Below are 21,818 nucleotides of genomic sequence, written 5' to 3'. Positions count from 1 at the left end.
CTCAAGTTGGGGTAGTGACTCATACCTGTAATCCTACCTAATGGAGAGGATCCATGTTCAAAGCCAACCCAGGCAGAAAAGTCTACAAAGACTCCATCTTCAATTAACCAGCAAAAAAGCTGGGCTGGAGGTGTGGTTGAAGTGGTCAAGTGCCCACTAAGTGAGAACATGAGGCTCTGCCGTGCATAGGGCAGACACATAGAAGCCAACCATGTATAAGACATGCTGCGTGCCTTCGGGGATCTTATAAATGCAGGATTCATTGAAGTAAATATGCAAATGAAAGCAGAAAAAGCAGGATCCAGTAAAAGAAGAACGCGCGGGCGAGGAAGATCATTCCAGGAGTTCCACCATGAGTGTGATGGAGAACAGGTTCTAAGGAGCAATGAGGACTTAAGTAGGTGATGGTCATAGCTGGAAATAATCTTAGTGGTCACTTACTCCATCTCCCTCCTGCCCCACAAGACTCAGAAGTAGTGATCGGACCAAGGTCACTCCACCCCAGTTCAAAGGCTTACAAAATAATCATGTGGCTATACAACCAGCAATACTTAATTTTGAGGACAATACTTAAAGTTTGAGGACAGCCTGGCAACGGGTGACAAGTTTGCCTTTGACTGGTACACATCCCCAAATAAGAGATCTTCCAGAGGTTCATAAATAGCTTCCAAAAACCCCACAAAGAGGACTTCAAGTTGAAGGTCAAGGGTAATCTTGCTTCAAAATTACCCTTTGGAGAGCCAGGTGCTCTACAAATAAGCTCATAAGAAGTCCTTTCGGTTTTGGGGCTTGAACTCTGGGCCTGGGTGCTGTCCCTCAGCTCTTCAGCTCAAGGTGAGCGCTCTACCACTTGAGCCACAGAACCACTTCCAGTTTTTTTAAGCTGGGCAGACTGACCTCTGGGCAACCCAGGGACTGAGTTCAGTTACATCCCATAACTACTGAGCTGGATATGGGCCAGATCATAGGGGACCTCGGTGCCACGCAGGAAGTAGGGATCCAAGGGAGGTTTTCAGAGCAGTGGAATGACACCCCCGCCCCGAAATCCTCGTTGTGAAGATAAGTGTGTTGGATGGAGTTGGACAGGAGGGGAGACGCTGGTTCACTTGCCATGTTACAAGCCCCAATTTGCATTCCTGGCGAGCCCTGGGAGATTGGTTTTTCTCGCCGGCCCAGCTGGCTCTGGCAGATAAGTGGGACTCTGTAACCCAGGGGCAGGTTTTGCAGAAAGGCCCAGGAAGACCTGGGTGCCGGGTCCTGTTGCTCCCATCCCCCCCCCCCCCCCCCCACCAACACAAGACACATTCGTTCCTGTCTCTCCAGCCCAGCTTGAAGGACTGGCCTGAGCAGCTCTGGGTTTGCTGGGCTTTTAGCTGGGCAATTAGGATTTCCTGCTGACCACAGGCCCTTTACAGCTGCTCACCTTTGCCCTCCTCACCTCTACCCTAATCTCCCATTGCCTTGTCCCTAAAAGCAAGCTCAGCCTGCAGACTCTGCCTTAGTTAGGCCAAGGGAACCCCCAAACTGCACATTCTGAGCTGGAATCTGGTGTACTCCGTGGCCTCATAACCTCAAACTCCCCTGGGTCCTCTCCATTGAGGCTCATGAGTCATTCAGGGAGGCAGAGACAACCTGCCCCCACCCCCACGCCACCGACTGCCCTTACCCCATTCCTTATCTCTCTGCTGGCAAACCAACTCCACACGCTCTGAGGATGCCACTGGGGCTCTGCTTAGATCCCCACCTGGGCAGAGATGGCTCTTGATCCTCTTTTCTAGGACCCACAATAATGGTTAAGGGAGATCCTTTCCGGCCTGGGAGGCAGGGAAGGGTGTGTTAGTATTTCCATTTTGCAGATGAGAACACTGAGGCCCAGAGGCAGGGAGTGAGAGACTCAAGCCACCAGCTCATAACTGCTTGAGTTGTAAAGTTTAGCACTCTGCCTCCTGAACCAGGCAGAGACAATCCAATGGCTAGTGAGTAAACATGCAGCACAGCCTCGGGGAGGTGGGCCAAACAGGATCCCCCTAACATCCATTTCATAACTACAGGCTATGTGAACTCTCAGGTTCCCAACTTCCCTGCCCTGAATCCTCCTCCCCTCACTCTGCCCCCTTCCTGTCTCTGAGCATACCTCTGGGTCTCCATCCTTCCTCTAGACATATGGGTGTGCCTGACATTTCTGGAATTCACTCCATACACATAATGAGGCCATTTTGAGAAGGTCTGCCTCAGGGGGAACCAGGGAACTGTCTAGTGTCCCCATCCTGACCCCTGCCAACTCCTCCTGGAGGTACTAACCAAGCTGCAAACAGATAAATAGATGCTCTCGGCCTCCACAGCCCCTCTCCTGCCCACCCCACACCTTCCCAGACCTGGGAACTGGAAATGCAGCATCGCTGCAGCCAGCCAGCGGACACATCTCTTTAGTGGGCTGTACTAACAGAGGAAATGCCAGGGACTCCCCAAAAGGCAACGGGGGGGAGGGCGTGGGGACTACTTGACAACAGGCAGCCATGACCTAGCTTCTGCCAGATGAATTGTCAGGTTCCCTGAGAAGTTAGTTACATGTGGGATAGGACAGCTCCTCCCCTCTGATACCAAGTTGGCCCTGCCCATGGGGAACCTTTGCAGAGACCCAAGATTCAGCCTTTGAGAAAGGGGCCTGATACTCAGTGCTCAGGATCCCCTGAGAACCAAGCAACAGAAAAGGTATCATGTTGAAGATTCTCGGAGGCATCAGTGGGATATAGGTGCCAAGGGGAAATGTATAACTGCCACACACAGAAGATTCTAGAAACTCTCTTCCCAGATGGGTTAGCTATGCACCTGCTCAGAAGCAGAGTATAGATCCCGCATCCCACTCTCCAGCCCCTACTCCCTCTAACCTGGCCTAGGGAGGCCCAGGTGAGACTCTGCCTCCCTTACTCTCTCTGTTCTCTCTGACAGGGAGCTCTCACTGAAAACAGGAGCTCCTGTAGCGGCCCATGTAATACCTGTAATCCTAGCTACTCAAAAGGCTAAGATCTGAGGATCATAGTTCAAAGCCAGCCTGGGCAGGAAAGTCTGTGAGACTCTCATGTCCAATTAACTAGATAAAAAGAAAAAGAAAAAGCCAGAAGTAGAGCTGTAGCTCAAGTGGTAGAATGCCAGACTCAAATGAAAAAGTGAAGGGACAGCGTGTAGGCCCTGAGTTCAGGACCAGGACAAAAAGAAAGAGAAGAGGAAGAGGAAGAGGAGGAAGAAGATCCCTTTCCAGCAGCAAGAGAGGATCCTGGAGTTGGTATAGCACAGGGACAGGCCTGGAGGGGAAGAGGTGGAAGTTCTCCCCTGCTTGTCGCCCCACACATACCTCCACCCCCTAAAGAATGTAATTAAGCAGCAGGCCTCTGCCAGGAGCCAAGCTTTCTGCCTTCCGTCTATAAATCACCTCTGAGTCATCCCTCAGCTCCTGGAGGAGCAACTTTGTGCCACTCCCCCAGGAGCTGCCTCCCACCCCTCCTGACCCAGCCTGGAGGACCCTAGATCCCAGCTGGAAACAACAGTGGGACATACTGTGTGAGAGGATTTGGGGGAGCCTCCAGCATCATTTATACTGTCTTGCCCTTCCTGGGCAAGGAAGTGCTGAGGTTAAGTTTTAGCCTAGCCTCGTTGACTGCCTCTACTTACAAGTAAAGCTATAAGCTTTGGAAACCAGCACCACGCATTAGGGAGAAAGATGGCTCTGCAGATAGGGGGGAAAACAGCTGAGTGGGTCCAATCTGGGAGGGCTTCTGGGAAGAGGCAAGCTTGGATAGTGCACTTCAATGAGCTAATAGTCTGAAGACAGAGGTGAAAATAGCTAAGATGTACAGTGTTTCCCACATGCCAGGCATTGTTCCATTGCTGAACTGAGGCAGTTGCCACATTCATTTTACAGAGGGGGAAACTGAGGCTTGGAGAAGTTATCTTGCTGTAGGTGATCCAGGGAGTACATGGAAAGAGCAGAGGAGAATGCCTGGATGTGGAGGAATGGGGGTGTTTAGGGCAAGATTGGGAGCAACCTCAGGTAGCTTCATAGTAGTGGGGGTGCCAGTTTGGGGGGTTCAGAGTAGGTGGGGCTGCAGAGATAAAAGAGGGCACTGTCTGAGGCAGGAACTGAGCATCTGCTGCAGAGACCTGGGCTTCACAGCCATCAGAGGAGTCCCTTTCTCAGACCTGTGAGACAGAAGGAACCTCTCAATGTAGTCAAGGAAATGCAACCCAGAGGGAGGCAGGGACAGCACACACAGCTAGGTCACACAGCCCATCCGAGGTAAATCTCAAGAGCTCAGACACAGGTCTTCAGCTTGAACCATTTCCAACCCACAGGGGCATGCATGTATTAAACCCTCACGGACTGGTCTTCAAGCAGGGCCTCCTGTCTCGGATGAAGAAGGTCTTTTCCTTCTCAACAGCCTTGAGAGGGGTGGGGGAGTGGAGGGGAACTTTTGTGAATCAGGAGAGTGGGAAAGGTTCTCCATACTGACTTCCCATCTTCCTACCCTGTCCAGAAAGATGTGTGAGCTGAATCCTTCTCCAAGAAAAGCCACCTTCCCCGTCCAGATGCCAGGCTCCTTGACTCCTGCCCAGATCAGTGAGACACCTCTTCCAGGTATGGAGAAGACCCTGGGCTCACAGCTCCCACCCACACCCCATTTTGAGGTCGGTGCCTCAATTCTACACTTGCCCAAGTAATCGTGAACATATGTGTGCTGGGACTGAGTTCTGTAATGGGTGGAGTGGGATTGGCTTGCTGGGTGGAGTCTATCTCTTGGGTTTTTCACCTTGGACCTTCTTTGTGGGTCTGTAGCCCCCTTCTTCTGCAAGTGATAACGCGGTGCCCAGCCACAAGAGAGCGTAGTCCCTTGGTAATCAGGGACTGGATTTGCACTGGGGCAACTCAGACACGCACCTGCTAAAAGATTTGGTTTCTAAGCCCAGCTCCAGACTCTTCTGACCTCCCCATCAAAGGTCTTCCCAGGGGTACAATTAATTGCAGGGCAGACATCCTGGACCCAAGGCCTTCAAGATCCCTGGGATGAAGGTGGGGTGACCCTCAGGGATGAGGGTTCACAGTGCATCTGGCTCTCATCTCTGCATCCTGAAAATGTTTAACCAAATGCTCTGAGATTCTGGGAGAACTTTCCCTTCCCCCGTTTCCTTCACCCCCACCCCCATTACAGCAAGTTTATCAGAGGACACAGCACTTGGTATTGTTCTAACACTTTAACTGTTTTTCTTTCTTTTTATTTTTAAAGCAAAATATAGTCCCACCAGAAGAATATCAACAAATCAGCCATCAATTTTGTTCCTTGGCCCCCCTCACAAAGCCCCACCATAATGGGGGTGGGGTAAGCAGAAGGATTATGAACTTACTTCTGAGATCTGCCTCCCTCCTCCCCCTCCTCCAGGGAAGGTCTGCCCTGGAAGGGAGACCACCCTGCTCAATAAAGCCTGGCCATCCGATCTGGTATCTGCCCATCAGTCTGTCTGTCTGTTTGTCTGTCTGTCTGTAGGATCAACAGCCTCCAGCCAGCTTAGCTTCTTTACCAGCCCCAGCCCCAGCCAGCTGTAATTCCTGCCTGCTACAAGTGTTAACACCTGGCCTGAGGCCTTCCTCCCCCGCAGTCTCCAGGTGCCTCCCTGGGCCCAGCCTACTGACCCCCATGGGGTTTGACTGAACATGTTCACAAGCCTGTGAGAGGCAGGTGGGGGTGGGCGTGGGTGGGGGGGAGGCAGCAGGACATCTGACACAAGGGGAAACTGAGGCAGAGCTAGGGCAAGGCGCTGGAGTGGGGGATGGGCCGTAGGGTGGCGGAATGAGAACTCAGGTAGAAGCGTGGGTCATCAGTGGTCATCAGCCACACAGCTCCCTAAGAGCTGCCAGCCCTCCACCAAGCTCAGGCTTCTTTCATGGATGTATCTGCTCTAGAGCATGGCAGCTCAGGGTTAGGACCCACAGAGAGAGGGCTCATATTCTCTCAAGAAGGCAAAGAAAGAGACATTTCTCTGCTGGGAGATAACTAGGATTGACAAGGAGAGGTCCAGAAATCTGCTGTTACTGAAGCCCTTCCTGCCCCAGTGCTACCACTTCCTGGCTGGAAGACCCCAGAACACACCGCTTCCTTCCAGGAGTGTCCGTCTGAGCCTGGCAGTACCCTCCCTTCTCTCAGGGCTGGGGCCTGAGCAAGAAAAGCTGCTGGGGGCGAGAGTGGCCTTCCTGGAGTAACATGGACAGAAATCCCTATAAACCCCTTGTGGGTGGGCCCAGGAGGTCAGGCAGTAATGGGCTCAGATGCTAAAAAGGACTGGAATCTGCCTGCCTGGGGGCAAAGCAGGATCACGAATCTAAGACCCATCCACTCTCCAGTTCCAGGCTGGGAGAAGGTGACTCACCCTTCACCCCAGCTCCAAGACCAAAGGAGAACAAGCTTGGAGAGGAGGGAGGGCCTGGGACCACAGTCCTCAGGCAGGCAGGGCAAACCTGTGCCAAGGAAGGCCCTGCCCCCAGCCCAGCTATGGGTCTCAGATCAGCTAAGCCCTACAATTACCTTGGGAGACCTTTGCTTCCTTCTGGACCTTCCCTCTAGGGCCTCAGACAGCCACCAATTCCCCCAGCTAAGGTGTCCCTCCCAGCACACAGGTCAGGTGTCTGCAAACAAGTCCACAGACACACAGGCACAAACCCAATTTTGACACTTGTACCTGGGGACAAGATCAATCACAAGCAGACTCTAACCCAGTCCTCAGCCCACCTCAAACACGAAGCTCATTCTCAAACTCACTAGCACAATCAGGTCAGGGCCATGAGCACTGAGAGCTTGCACAAAAATGCCTGTGGGGCTTTCTCCTAACCCTGTGGTGAAAGCATGCATGTGTGCATGGGTGCACACACACACCAACACCACACTCACATGCCCAGTCATGCACAGCATCACATGAGCAAAGATACATGTAGGCTCCTCAGTTTTTCACAGACATACACATCCTAGAGCAAGCCACTTGCTGACACTTGTTATGCAGAAGCACGGCACACCCTGCCTTGGGCCATGGTGGGCTCTCTTCAGGCACATCTTGCGTGATTTCATATGCAAGTTGTTCACACTCACACACTAGTGTGGACACACACTTCTTAGGGTCAAAGACCCACAATGCACACAGAGGCGGCCACTGTCATTGGAAAGTACAGGAGTACACTTGGACCTGGCCCCCTCTCTCTCACACACATACACACATACATCTTTCCTCTGCTCAGACAAAGCAGCATCCCTGTCCCCTCAACCCCCAAATAAGCCATGTACCCATCTATCCTTATATTAAGGCTGATGTCTCGGCCTCTCCGATTTTCCCAATCTTTCTTCCTATTAGTTGAGCCCTATTCCAAATGCTTCCTAGCCACCATTACACACAGATCGCACTGCTGCCGCTACCTGCCCACTGGCACTGCCCGCAGGAAGTACCCTCCCCCAGAGCATAGGGCAACGGAACTGCCCTTTCCTCAGTCCCTGCCACCTCTGGGGCTCCAAGCTGTTTCTTCCTATCCTGCCCTCTTGGATCCCTGAAAGGGCAAAGAATGACACGGCCTTGACCTGGGAATGGGAAGAAAATCAGGAATTACCATCAAGACAGCCTTCCTCTGACGGGTAGAACCCTGCCCTGGAATCTCTGGCTGCCCTCGCCTCCCGCCCAGCTACCCCATGAGCCTCTATAAACTCAGGAGGCCAGGCCAGCCCAAGGCCACAGGAAGGACAGAAGAAAGACTGACCTTTGGGTGTCAGTCATAGGAGCAACTCCCTAGACCCTTGGCCAAGCCTTGCTTCTGCTTCTTCTTTTCTCACAGAGGACCCCAAATACCCAAATGCAAAGGCTGCCACCAAACAACTGGAGGAAGACAGGGTGTGGCCCCCAAATCTCTCCAGCTCTGCTTCCCCCAGTCCTAGGATCCCTGAGCAGGCAGGCAAGGAGAGCAGGGGCCGCAGGCAGTACTGCACCCTGGTGGCTCTTCTCTCTCTCTCACTTTCACCCCAGGGGCCACAGTCACACTCCCCTTCTTACTCACAGGTCCCAAATTCCTACTTCTCACCTCCTCACCCCCAGGCCTAGGCTCTCCTAGGTCCAGGAGGGAAAGATTCTTTATAATTAAAGTTTTCCTGCATGCAGGGGGCTAGAGGAGGGCAGAGTCGGGGTGTCATTTAGGGAACTGGTTTCAGTGTGTCTTCCTGGCCGGCCCCTGCAGAGGGGGAGCTGCGGAGAGGCCGCGTGGAATACAAGGGGACTCCCTGGAGCTGGGGTTCCCAAAGGGCTGTTTATTCCCCCAATCAGCCCCTTTGCACATGCAAGACGCCCCCCCCCCACCTCCACACACACACACCATCACTGCGCTTGTTTTCCCAGCCTTATTTACGAAAATGTCTTTTGTATGCTCTGTTCTCGGGGACAGAATCGTCCTTTCTCCTCAGTCCTCCGTTTTCCAAAAGCAACGAATGTGACATGGAAAATTGGGGTTTTGGTCAAAGAACAACAAGCCTACCCCCTCCCAAACAGCTACATTTTCAAAGAGCCTCACCCCCACCCCCCCTCATTTGCCAGGGTGGACAAGCAAGGAATGAATTCAACCGAATTCAATGGCATCTCTGATCCGTAAATTCCATATTTACTTCAGAGGCTCAAAATTAATCTAGAGCAGAAGAGGGGAGAATCTAATGAACCCCCCGCCCCCCCACACACACTCTCCTGCCCCATGGATCCCTAAAACCTTTGGGATCTGAAATACGAAGGAGAACAGGGAGGATATTGTGGGGAAATCTCTTGAGCGAGGCGCGGAGAAGATGGGATGGAAATGAAGGACAAGGGTGATTTTTTTTTTCACCCATGAAGACCCCAAAATGGAGAAGAGGAGTGGCCAGCTCCAGAGACAGCGTTGGTTTGCCAGGAACCCAACTACCAGCAAACGGTGGGTCTTCCAGGATCCCCCGGATTGCAATGGGTGGAAGGTGAGGATCAAGAATGGGAGACCTTTGGAGACGGTGGAGGGGAAAGTCCTTCCTCCTCTGCGGCGGGTAGCAGGGAAAATGGTGATTTATCAGAGAAGCCAGGAGTTGGATTCTGAAGGCGACACCAACAGAAAATCCAGGAGTGGTGGGAAGCTGAGAGACTGGAGGGAGACAAGGAGAAAGGAGCCCCCAGCTTTGCCGCAGCCCACCCCTTCCAAGCCAGCGCGCCCCCCTTCCCCATCTCCCCAAGGCGCGGCGGAGAGACCGGGCCTCGGGCAGATGGGAGGCGAAGTCTTACCACCAAATTGGGTAGCCGGCGAGGACCCTGGTGCCACCGAGCAGGAGGCCGACGAGCAGCCCGAGCAGGTGGGGCTCCATTAGAAGCAGCGCCGAGGAGGAAGTTTGCCCGCGATCATGAAGAGGGGGAGCGACGCCCCCAATAGTTGGAACAAAGTCCACTTGAGGTTGGAAATGACTTTCGGGCTTGTCAGAAGCGCACCTCCACCCGCGGCCGCCCCCCTCCCGAGCCCGGCGCGGAGCAGCCGGGTTTGAGGATGTCAGCGAGCAGCCAATCAGCGCCCGCGGCCTAAGGTAAGAGATGAGTCCGTAGTTCGGCCTGTCAATCACGCGCCCCTCCCGCCCGGCCCACAACTCGCGCTCTGGGAAGGGCATCGCCCAGAAAACTTGGGCAAAGCCCGTGCCCCGGAATCCAACTGCGGGGGTGAGAGGGGGACCTGGGGTGAGGAGAGGAGGACAGGGCATGCTGGACCGTCTGCTGGCCCCAGACGGCTGTCCCCCTCCCTACACACACACCCCCACTCCCGCCCTCCCCAGCAGCCAGCCAAGGTTTGGGGAGCTGGGATGTGACCTGGCGTTCACGTGGGCATTCCCGGGTGGCTCCCACCGTGAATGGGTGGTCCCAATTTCTACCAGGGGGTCGTGTGATCTTCTTGGGACTTGGGCCTGTGTATGTGTGTGTGTTGGAGGAGGGGGGTGGGGGGGGAATCGAGACTAGAAAGCATAAGGGATGTTTCTAGAAACCATCCCCCCCACCCCCCGCCGCCGCCGCCACCGCCCCGCGTTCGGGTGGTCGGGACCAGGGGCTTTGAGCGATGCCATCTCCCATGGACCTAGGCCCGGGCGCAGGGGGTCGCTCCTCGGAGGATCCGAGGGGCCCGCGGGAGAGACGGCCGAGACTCGGAGGTCTGACTGCGGGCGGCGCCTGGGGACCCCAGCCCGGTGTCACCGACCGGAGTCTTTTGTCAAGGATCAGATTGGTATCGGGACCTCCTGCTGCCTGTGCATTTCCTGCAACTGACACCAGCGGCCAGTTGCATTTCCTGCCGGCCGACTCGAGGGTCACTTTCTCCTCCTCCAGGCGTTCAGGCCCGACCTCAGATGCACTAACGAAGCTTCTTTTGGATTTGGGGGGGTCGAATCATCTGGGGACACAGGAAAAAGTAGCAGCTTCAGGAGGGATGGAGGCCTCCAGCCTTGCCCTCAGTACCCAACTCTCTCCTGCCTTGAAAACGCTGAGCTCTTCAGACAGGAAGCAATAACCTGGGGGGGGGGGGTCTTTATCCTGGGTAAATGCCACATCCATTCAGATGCCACCCTCCTCACAGGAAAAGGAAAACAAAAAACCTTCCAGGCTCCAGAGGACTCTCTCTCTCTCTCTCTCTCTCTCTCTCTCTCTCTCTCTCCCTCCCTCCCTCCCTCCCTCTCTCCCTCTCTCCTTCCTCTGTCAAGCAGAGGAGTTGGGGGTCTCAACCTTGAGTGGTATTGTGAGACCGTGGTGGGATTCATCTGGGTGTCTTCCCTAAACCCTTGTCCTGAACCACCCAAAGCACCTGGGCATGGCCAGGGTACAGAAGAGAAGATACATAGGAGAAGGAGGCGAAGACCTGTTCAGGGAAGTGCTGTGGAAGGACAGAGAAGGAGCCCACCAGAATTCTGCCCCCATGGCGGGCAGCATGGCGGGCTCTCCACTTAGCAATCCAGGGGCTCAGCTGAGGAAGTCCCACACCAGGGGGCCAGACATTCCTGGCCTTTGATCAAGGCTGCTGGTGCCCACAGCTCAGATCGCTGCCCCTGCCGTTGCTCTCCCAACACGGGCTGCTGCTGGTGAGGGGAGAGTAGGGAAGTGGCCCCTGGGGGCACCAAGGGTCGGGGGAGCCGCCTGGGCTTGTCACTGCTGCGTTCCTAGACCAAGCTAAACTGGAGGGGGTGGGGTGGGGGAGAGATGAAAGGTGGGGGGAGAGATAGAGTGGGGAGAGAGAGTCAGAGAGACAGAAAGGGGGTTGGAGACCGGAGTGGAGGGGATTGAGCTAAAGCCACTAGGAGAGAGGAAACAGGGAAATAAAGGGGAAGGGGAGGGGTGGAGAGGGCCTGGGAGCAGCCAGGCAGAGGGAAATCCCAACCTGCTGCTGAGCTGTGGGTGAGTGTGGAAGGGGCAGAGGTGGTGGGCATCCTTTGGGATGCCCCCAGGGGCTGGGCTTGTTCTGAGGCACCCTGGGAATGCAGAGGCTCACAGGGAATGCAGGGCTCTAACTAGACCAACCCAGGCTGCAGGGGTAGAGAGCTTCCACACCTGCTTTCTGAGTTCAAGCCCTGCCACACCTTCCTAGGAGGAGTGGGGGGAGGAGGGAAGACCACCTCCTGGGGGTCCCCACGTCGATTTGTGGGGATGTCAAATCCTGCACCAGTATATTGAGATACAGACCTCCCCTTTCCCCACACCATACGAGGAGAGCCAGTAAGATGTCTTTTCAGATCACCAAGACACCCCTGTGGATTCAGTGTAGGGGTGAGCCACCAGCAGGCTTAGGGGTCTTTTAGGGCTGTAAGATTCTACAGGTGCCAGTCCTAGGAAGTGTGTGTGGAGGGGGAGGGGTCCCCAGTGGCTTTGGGTGGGATGTGGGTTGGCTGAGACGTGCCTAGCTAGAGGTCCTGGCTGCCGTAGGCAAAACTGATGGGGGGGGGGGGTGCGGGAAGGCAAGTAGCCAGTTGCCTCTTCTAGGCACCCTGGAGCCTGGGGAAGCCCCGGGCAGTGTTGGAGGTGGGGCAGGAAACAAGTGGAGGGAAGGTGGAATCCTTACAAACCTGAGGAAGTCAAAGAGGAGGGGAGGGAACCTAGTAGAGGCCCCTTGGGGCAGAATGGTGCAAGGGAGAATGGAGGCCTGGGTGGGGATTTCCCCCCACTTGAAAGCTCCCCAGAGGAGGGGATTCCTGAGCCCGTTTTCTCTGCAGCCAGGTGTCCTTCCTTCAACACAAGTTTAATTTCCTTCCTTCTGCTCATCTTGTGTTGGGAACAGTCAGTCCGATACTACCTGGGCGCGGGGGAGGGGGGGGGAGGAGGAGGGGCGGTACCCCTGCACCCCCAGTCACAAAAGGAAATAGCCTCTGCTTATCCTGAATGTCAGGATAGGCTGTGCTTGCCAGGGAGGGGGTTAAACTCACTGTAATCAGCTAGGGTGAGGTGGGTGATGGAGACCCAGCCTAAGACTAAAGTCCCTCTTTCTCCCACACCCTAATTGGCAGGATCGGAGAAGGCAGCCAGGACTAGGGACCTACTGCAAGCAAAACGGAAACCTCAGACTTGGGCCAGACACCCCATCTCACTCCCACCCCCACTACCGTAGCTGCCTAGAAGTTCCTTTTGATGTGCATACCCCAGGAGCATTCAGTCAGCCCCAGTGTATTCAGTGTGACTCCATTGGACCCCCTACCCAGGCACCTTCTAGACAAAGAATACCCCAGCCAGGCCCCTCACTGAGCTACCTGTCTGTCCTCCCAAGGGAGGAGGAAATCTCTGATTCAGAAACTGACTGTGAAATTCATTTTTGCTGGGACTATCCCCCAGGGGCTGCAGGGGGTCGGAGCCAGGAGTCAGAACCAGCCTAGGGAAGATGAAAGAGAAGGGGAAAGCCACGGCAGGTGGGAGGGGAGACAGCAAGTGCCAAGGTCCGGAGGCCTAAAGCAAAGATTTACAAGGGAACAACACTAAGGGAAGCTCATGGGGCGCTCCAAGGCTTTGGAGAGGAAGAGGGGCTTTGAACTTTCTCCTGAGAGGTATAGGGGCCCAGACAGTTTTTAAGCCATCTCCTTGGTGGCTGTAAGGCTGGATAACAGAAGGCAGCCTGGAAGCTAGAGCACCATACCCATAGCACGGGTGGTCTGCATAGAAAGTAATTGCACAAGCCAGGTGCTGGTGGCTCCTGCCTGTAATCCTAGCTACTAAGGAGGCTGAGATCTGAGGATCACAGTTCAAAGCCAGGCCAGGCAGGAAAGCCTGTGAGACTTTAATCTCCAAATAACCACTTAAAAACTGGAAGTGGTGTGCTCAAGTGGTAGAATACTAGCCTTGAGCAATAAAGCTTAAAGATAGTGCTTAGGTCCTGAATTCAATTTCCTAGACCAGCACACACACACACACACACACACACACACACACACACACACACACACACACACACACATACACACACACCAATAAATTAATTGCATCAGATTTCATTTATGCTCAGCTCAGTTGGCTGGCATAGAGATAGGCAGAGTCTCATAGTGCTAGAAGCTCCAGACCTGCACCACCAACCAAGCACAAAGTTGGTGAGCAGCAGATGTCAAAGGAACACACATAAGAGTGCTGGTATCTGCCACAGAGCATGCTGCTTTTCCCATGCTCGACTTTGGGCGCCTCCCAGTGGTAGTGCCGATAACAAGGCAACAAGTAGCTGATGAGGTAGGTCACTCCACCCAAGGGGACAGGTCACCTTTGGATGTGACTAAGTAACTCAGACCCTCCAGGATCCTGGCAAAGCTGGCAACTTCTTGAATGAATGCCTTTAATCTATTCAGTAATCCTGGAGTTTATCTGGAGATAAGGTGTACATGACTTCAGGCTTCTCTTCTCTTCTCCCCTTCCCCCAGTTTGTTGCTTGAGTCACTATACAGGTGAGAGGAGGTCCTGGCCTTACACTCCTGGGGCACCATTGGAAAGGGACCTTTCAGATCCTTCTAGCAGCCAGTGCGGTTCTCAGGCTTTCCTGATCTGGCCCAGGAGGATTGAGGATCTGGGACTTCCAGGTGCTGCCTGTGGGTGGGAAAGGGTTTTTGATTTTTTTTTTTCTTTTCCTTCATTATCACAGCATTCCTCCTGCCTAGCCCCAGGGCCGCAGAGCATTTCAGAGTCCTTTGAAAAAGGGTGAGCCACAGGGAAAAAAAAATGGGGACACCATTGTCCGTTCCTGTCCCTCAGGAGTCTGCTCTCCTGAGTTCACAGGGACTCATCAGTCTTAAATGAGAATGGAGCAGGGATAAGGGGCAAATGACAGTGTCACACTGCTATGGTAAGTTAGACACATTGGGCTCCTCCCCACTTCTCTTCCATACTGATAAACACTTGTCTTTCCTGCTCTTTGGCCCTAGTTGGTATAGGCTAAGTAGGTCCCTCTTCAATCTTCTCCTGTGGGATTGCTCCCCTGACCCCCCTCATCATCTCTGTAGAGAGCCCCTACCATAGCCACTGCTGCTCTAGGCCTCTTACCTAGCTTTGTTTTTTCATCCAGCCTTCGGGATGACAGGATATTTACATAGACTACGCACCAATTATATCTCCTCTAGGTTGTCCATTTTCCCTCTCTGAAATCCAAACTCTGAGATTATGGACCACCCAGTACCTAGAGCAGACTTGGCCCCTAGGGGAGTCCAACATGAGCATTGTTTATATTTATATGGCTGCAGTCTCAGAGGGGAGGACCAGGGGCTTATACTCTTTATGAGGTCCTCATTGTCCCCATCTTGAGTAGATCTTGGTCCTTAGATCTCCTGCCCATCCCAGTTGACCCTGCCATGGGGGGTGGGAAGAGATCAGGTTCCCCCCACTCCTGCCCCCTATGAGGCCTGAGTTGCTGAGATGAGGCTTTAGGAACCTATCAAGAAGTGGAGGCCACCGGCCGGAATCTGGGGCTTGGTGGGGCCCCTCCAACCATGCTGTCGTGTCACAAGTCATCTGAGGGAGCAGAGGTCCCTGATGGTCATGAGAATATGATTCTAAACCCAGACCAGCGGTTCCCCCTCCTCCAGCAAGACTTCCCTGACAGATCATATCCCACTCAATCTTTCTGCCTTCCTCCTTTCCACCTTCCTTGCCTCTGCCTCAGAGCCCTGAGGATGTCCTGCCTCTGCCCCATAGCTGTCTGTCTGTCTGAGGCCCTCGAAGACCTAACCCCAAATCTTGTCTTAGAGGCGAACCTGTCTGAGAAGACGTAACCGGATCCCCACGTTGCTGCCTGGATGGCTGTCATGGTTTCTCTTTTTTTTTTTTGTCGGTTGTGGGGCTTGAACTCTGGGCCTGGGTGCTGTCCCTCAGCTCTTCAGCTCAAGGCGAGTGCTCTACCACTTGAGCTACAGTGCCACTTCCGGTTTTCTGGTGGTTTATTGGAGATAGGAGTCTCACGGTCTCTCTTGCCCGGGCTGGCTTTGAACCGCGATCCTCAGATCTCAGCCTCCTGAGTAGCTAGGATTACAGGCGTGAGCCACCAGCGCCCGGCCTCATGGTTTCTCTTGGCCAGGACTTAAGCTACTTCTGTGTGTGTGTGTGTGTGTGTGTGTGTGTGTGTGTGTGTGTGTGTGTGTGCATGCGCACGCGCGCTTGCATAGAGGGCCATGAGCAGGCAGTGGAAAACAAGGACGCTTGCAGTCCTCAAGGAGCTAGAGCCATCTTTGGTCTCCTATGTTTCCAGCTTCAGCCAAACAATGTCCCTGTCCCTTTATCTGGCCTCTGTGCATAGGAAAGTACTTCTGTTTTCCTGCTACCTGCAAATAGCAACCACAGAGGGTGGAGCCTGCTGTAAGGAAGCTCCAGAGAAGAATGGTGGACTCATCTTCCAGAAGCCTGTCTCCTCCTTGATGACCCACCTCCACTGGCATACCCAGGAGGGGCCCTGTATGTTGGGGGATGGCTCATGTATCAGCACATCTTCCTTGGGGAACTTCATGGGCAACCCCTTGCCAGATACGTGCTCCTGAACACAATACAACCTACTTGCCATCTGCTAGGGAGAGCCTTGGATCAAAGGATCAAGTAAATGTTTCTAGACACCAGGAGAAGAGCCACCAAGAGTCTTTCCTGGGGAAGATGTTGGCTTTAGAGAGATGGAATTAAAAAAAAAAAAAGGCCAATATCCTAGGAGATGGTACAGGGCATTTCCTATCATGCCTTAGAATGCACCTGCCAGTGCTCTCTCTGCCCAAAATTCATCTCCTTACAGAGCCAGCAGAGCCAGCAGCAAGCTCCTCCTGCGACTCAAGCTGGACCAGCAGTTGGCCCTGAACCCTGGGCACATGAATAGGACCCAATGGGTGGGCAATAAAGCAAAAGCTGCCTAACCAGCAGAGACCCAGGAATGGGTGCCTGTGGATGATAGTACAAGTGTGGGCAGGTCCTTGGGCTGTTCAGTGGGGGGTGGGGAGGGCAGTCCCTGCCATGTCTGAGGTAGTGTCTGTGATAAGCTGAGTGACCGAAGCTTCCGTTTCGTCCGTTCCTTTGTGGCAGGCAGCTGCTCTTCATAAGCCTCAAAGAGCCTCAATGATTTTAGCTTACACTTTGTTCCAATGTCTATCCCTACCCCACTTTACTCAGAGCTAAATCCTAATTGTGTAGGCCAATCATGAGGACCCATATTCTAAACCAGGGATTGGCCTAACCTGGGTCCCAGGAGACATGTAGGAGGTTAGCTGAAGGATCCAAAAAGATTTCTGACAAGTTATTTGGGCTTTTAAAATGAGACACAGTAGCCAGGTGCAGGTGGCTCACACCTGTAATCCTAGCTACTCAGGAGGCTGAGATCTGAGGATCATGCCTCAAAGCCAACCCAGGCAGGAAAGTCTATGAGACTCCTTGAAAACCAGAAGTGGTATTGTGGCTCAGAGTAGTAGAGCACTAGCTTTGAGTGAAAGAGTTCAGGGACAGCACTTAGGCCCTGAGTTTTCTTTTTCTTCTTTTGATTATTGTATCTGGATAGGATGCCTAGAGTTCCAACAGCCATACTGTGGCCATGAGAAAACTATTTGAGAAGGAAGCCGAGGAAGAGCAAAGGGAAATAGAAAAATTGGACTACGAATTCCATTCTTATCCTCAGGATCCTGTCTTAGAACTTATAATGTGAAATAGTACATTTTCCTTGTTTAAGCCACTTGAAGCTTCTCATTGCTGCCAAAGAGCTCCTAACTGGCATGTGTATTTATTCTCCTCGTCCCAGTGTCTGGTGCAAGTAGTGAGATTAAATATTTCTGATAGATTTAAAACTGATGGCTGGGTACCAATGGTTCATACCTGTAATCCTAGCTACTCAGGAGGCTGAGATCTGAGGATCATGATTCAAAGCCAGCCCTGCAGAAAGGGCCATGAGACTCTTATCTCCAATGAATTACCAGAAAACTGGAAGTAGTGCTGTGGTTCAAAGTGGTAGAGTGCTAGCCTTGAGCAAAAAGAGCTCAGGACAGTGCCCAGGCCCTGAGTTCAAGCCCCACAACTGGAAAAAAGAAAGAAAGAAGGAAGGAATGAAGGAAGGAAGGAAGGAAGGAAGGAAGGAAGGAAGGAAGGAAGGAAGGAAGGAAGGAAGGAAGGAAGGAAAAAGAAAAAGCTGGGATGCTTTCATTTAAGGGCAGGTGAATGTTAGGGCTTCTTCTGAGGTGTTGGTCTGGATTCTCATTCTGAGAGTAACTTGTGAGGAACTTCCATTTAATGCAGAACCTATTCTGTCCAGTACTGCCATTGATAGATTGAGGTAAAGGATCTCTTCTAGGGTGATGAAAACTGGTTGTAGTTACAATGGGGAGGGTTAAAGATCTTCTTAAATATCCTGAATACTTCTGAATTGTCTGATTCCATAGCTCGCAGTACTGAACAGCATGATTCCTCTTAGAAAAGAGTGCTCAGAGCATTCAGTCTGGCAAACTGAACAGATTGTCTTAGAGATTGGTTGCCGATATTAATGCTGACAATAGTGATCTTCACAATGATGTTCTTCCTAAGGCTTCTTTCTCTTCCTCCTCCTCACCCAGCCCCAACTGGATCCACTCTATGGCCTCCTCTGATTTTTGCAAAGGGAGGGTGGGTGGGAAAATGGGAAATTTTTTCTGGTATAGTACTGGGGTTTAAACTCAGGGTTTGGGCACTGTCCCTTAGCCTTATCATTCAAGGCTGATGCTCTACCACTTGAGCCACAGCTCCACTTCTGGATTTTTGCTAGTTATTTGGAGATAAGAGTCTCTCAGACTTACCTTCTTGGACTGGCTTTATTCAAAGTCCTCAGATCTCAGCCTTCTGAGTAACTAGGAATACAAGTGTGAGCTACTAGCACCTGTCTCAAAATTCCAACCTTTGAAGCCAGTCATTAGTAACTCACACTTATAATCCCAGCTACTTGGTAGGTTGAAATAAGAAGGATCAAGGTTCCAGGCCAGTCCAAGAAAAAATGTTCTATTATTATTATTATTATTACTTGTTTTTATTGTGAGAATACCATACAGAGGAGTTACAATTACATGGGCAAGATAAGGAGTACATTTCTTATCAAGCATTGTTGCCTCCTCATTGTTTCCCCTTCCTATCCCTTCCCATACTCCTCCCCTCCCCCTACCCAATCCTCCCCCCACCCCCCACCCACCAAAGTTGTTAAGTTCGTTTTTTTGACATAACAACTTGTGAAAAAATGTTCTTAAGACCCCATCTCAACAAAGAAAGCTGGGTGCACCTGTCATCTGCCTACAGTACAAAGCATAAATAGGAGAGTGGAGGTCTAGGCTGACCCAGCAAAAACATGAGACACTATTTTAAGAATGACAGCAAAAAGGAGCTACAAATTTGGTTCAAGAGGTAAGAGCACCTACCTAGCAAGTATGAAGCCCTGAATTCAAATTCTAGTACTGAAAGGGGGAAAAAAATGACTCTGTTCAACCAAACAATATTTTAGACATTTTTAAATTCTGGAGAAAACAAAATAAAATAAAAAATAGATTAGTTATATTGTCTACTGATTTCCCAGCTACGGGTTGGTGGCTCACCCCTGTAATTCTAGCTACTCAGGAGGCTGAGATCTAAGGACTGTGGTTTGAAGCCAGCTTGGGCAGGAAAGTCTATGAGACCGAAGAGGCCCAACAAGGAGTCCCTTTGGACTGGACGCTTGGCTGACGCTGGGGCAGGCCTCTGTCTGGGGCTGTCCCAGCCTTGAGCGGAGGCTGGTGCTTCTTTGTGAAGGCTGTCGTGTGTCCAGCCCTCAGAGGCACGCACAGGGCTGGGCAGTGCCAGTGGCCCTCTTGGCAGGCACTGAGTCCTCAGAAGACAGAAAGGTGTGTGGAAGGGAAGGGGCTCCTAGTGGCTGCCCCTCTGTCTGTGTTGAAGGTTGCCGACTTAAGTTTAAGACTTGATTCCAGAGCACAAAGCCTCCTCTCTAGGGACTTGACCTCTGGGGTCCAGTGTCCCTGGGGCCGGCTGAGCTGCCCAGAGGGAACTGGCCCCAGAAGGGCCTGGGTTGTTGGCAGCCAAGTGGCTGGGAGGGAAGTTTTAATGATACACAACACAAGACACAGGGGGTAGAGAAAGAGGGGGGTGGTGGAGGAGAGAAGGAAGGTTGGGGTGGGGGGAGAAAGAAAGACCTCCTGCCAGGCCTGTTGCCAGGAGACGGCCATGCAGCCAGAATCAGCCCTGCTCTTTTCACAGTTGCTTTTAAGCACCGAGAGAAAGCCTGGGCCATAAAGGGAGACATGTGCTGTTGGGTGTGTAAGGCTAGCCTCTGCAGTTAGGGGAGCCCCTGGCCCCTGCGCTCCCCCCCCCCCCCCCCCCCCCCCCCCCGCCACCACTGCCTCCAGAGAGCCCCTGGCACCCCTGGCCTTGTCCCAATGCTTGGTACTTATGAATGAACAGACTGGGCTAGAGAGCAACCCAGAAAGACTCAGGAAGGTTGGGGCACTGGCCACCAAAACGTCACAGCTACCTCTGGGGTAACCGGTATTAGCAAGGGTCCCCAGGGAGCTAGCAGGAGCAAGAAGCCAAGGGAATTCAACTTGGACTGTCATTGGAGAAGTATTTCTGTTGAGTTCGGGTAGCACATGAGGTTCACTGGAGTCCTAGGAATTCCCCAATCAGAAGGGAAGTAGTTGGGAGCTAAGTCCTCCAACCTGCACTTTGGCCTCCTTGGAGGAAACAGGCCACTTTAGGCACTGTCCTGGCTGTTCAGTCAGTGGCTGTGTCTGGGTCCACCCAAGGTCTGCCACCACAACTACAACTCTGGATAAGACAAGGACTAATATGTCCTAGGCCCTGGATATCAGTTCAGAGACGTGGGGCTCTTATCCCCCACTTTTCTCCCTCCCCCCTCACCAGAACCCTGGAAGTAGTATGTGTATATACTGAGCTCTTCCTGGTCTTCTGACTTCTCTTTGACCATTTGAGGCCCTGAGCTCACATCCTGTGTATTGACAGAAGGCAGGTGGAAAAGAACTATGGGGAGAGACCATGCTGGACAAAATCATACTTTGGTGGTTTTGTTTATTAGTTTGTTTGTTGTATATGTCTGTCATAAGACTTAAACTCAGGGCCTGGGCACTGTCTCAGCTTTTTTGCTCAAGGCTAGCACTCTACCACTTTGAGCCACAATGCTACTTCTGGTTTTCTGGTTAATTGGAGATAAGAGTCCTATGGACTTTCCTACCTGGGCTGACTTTGAACTGTGATCTTCAGGTCTCAGCCTCCTGAGAAGCTAGGATTACAGTTGAGAGCTACCAGCCTCCAGCTCATACTTTGTTTTATCTTCCAAGGCCTCCCCCCCCCCCCCCCCATGGGCACGCACCCACGCTCTCTTGCTTGCTCACTTGCTTCCCTCTTTCTGGCCTTACAGACCAAACCCAGGGCATCAAGCATGCTAGGCAAGTTAGGCAAATGCTCTTCCATCTGCTCTTCCTTGAGATCCTGACAACACGAGAGGTTAACCAGGAATGCAAGGCTTCCCTGGAAAAGGAACAGGGTCATGGTGTGTCTAGAAACTTGTAAGGGGTCCTCACAGGACATCTTGCACTTCCTTCAACTTCCTGTGTATCTATCTACTCTCTGCCAACGTGTATGGTTCCCCTGGTTTAGAAGTCTTTCCAGGTTCCATCCTGGGTCAGGCCCTACTCTAGATATAAAAATTTCCTTCCAGAAGAGTCAGATCTCCAGAAGGCAGTGACCAATGGGCAGGTTCACTATATTGATGATGGTGGTGGAGAAAGGTGGTGTGTGCTGGGCAGAGAGTGGGGCAGGTGACCACTGGCAGAGGTCTCTAGGGAGGCCAGGCTGCAGGACATGGAGGAGGCAAATACTGGAGGTGACTGGCAAGTTCTGCCAGGTCTGCTTGGGCTCTCCATCAGGAGGCCAGCCTGTCTATCTGGCTTGTCCTTTTCCTTTTCTTCTCATGGGAAGCAAGGGATCAGGGGAGAGAGCCCATCTGGAGGGCCTCTCTTCAGGGAGCTCTCAGGTCCTAGAGACTGGGCTCACCTTCCATCTGCTCCTCCCTTCCTTTCCTCTGGCTCCAGAACAGCCAGTTGTGGCCTGGAAGTTCACCTCCCACCATGGCTCTGCTCTTCCTCTATTCCTTCATAGCCCAGATGCCCCTACCCCCAGTCACTTCCTCATAGGTCCTCAACTCCCATATATGCCTCCAGTCCAGGGTTCTTGCTTATGAAAATAGTCTAGAAGCCCATTCTGCTTCAGAAGCAACCTCCAAAATGGCCACCAGTAAACTCACCTGTCAGCATTCTTCATCT

General features: G+C 52.6%; 1 protein-coding gene across 1 annotated transcript in view; it reads right to left on the bottom strand.

Annotated features, from left to right (window-relative positions):
• The window catches only part of Wnt3 (Wnt family member 3), a 39,232-nt gene extending 29,746 nt beyond the window's left edge, over nt 1–9,486 (bottom strand). The window contains exon 1 of the mRNA XM_042674069.1: nt 9,313–9,486. Within this exon, the coding sequence (XP_042530003.1) occupies nt 9,313–9,392 (80 nt within the window). The 5' untranslated portion in view covers nt 9,393–9,486. The remainder of the gene's footprint in view (nt 1–9,312) is intronic.
• Between the last annotated feature and the right edge of the window lie 12,332 nt (nt 9,487–21,818).

Source organism: Dipodomys spectabilis, unplaced genomic scaffold (assembly GCF_019054845.1).
Source record: "Dipodomys spectabilis isolate Male_0828 unplaced genomic scaffold, ASM1905484v1 ptg000018l, whole genome shotgun sequence".
Lineage (NCBI taxonomy): Eukaryota > Metazoa > Chordata > Mammalia > Rodentia > Heteromyidae > Dipodomys > Dipodomys spectabilis.
This window is presented reverse-complemented; position numbering and strand designations above follow the sequence as displayed.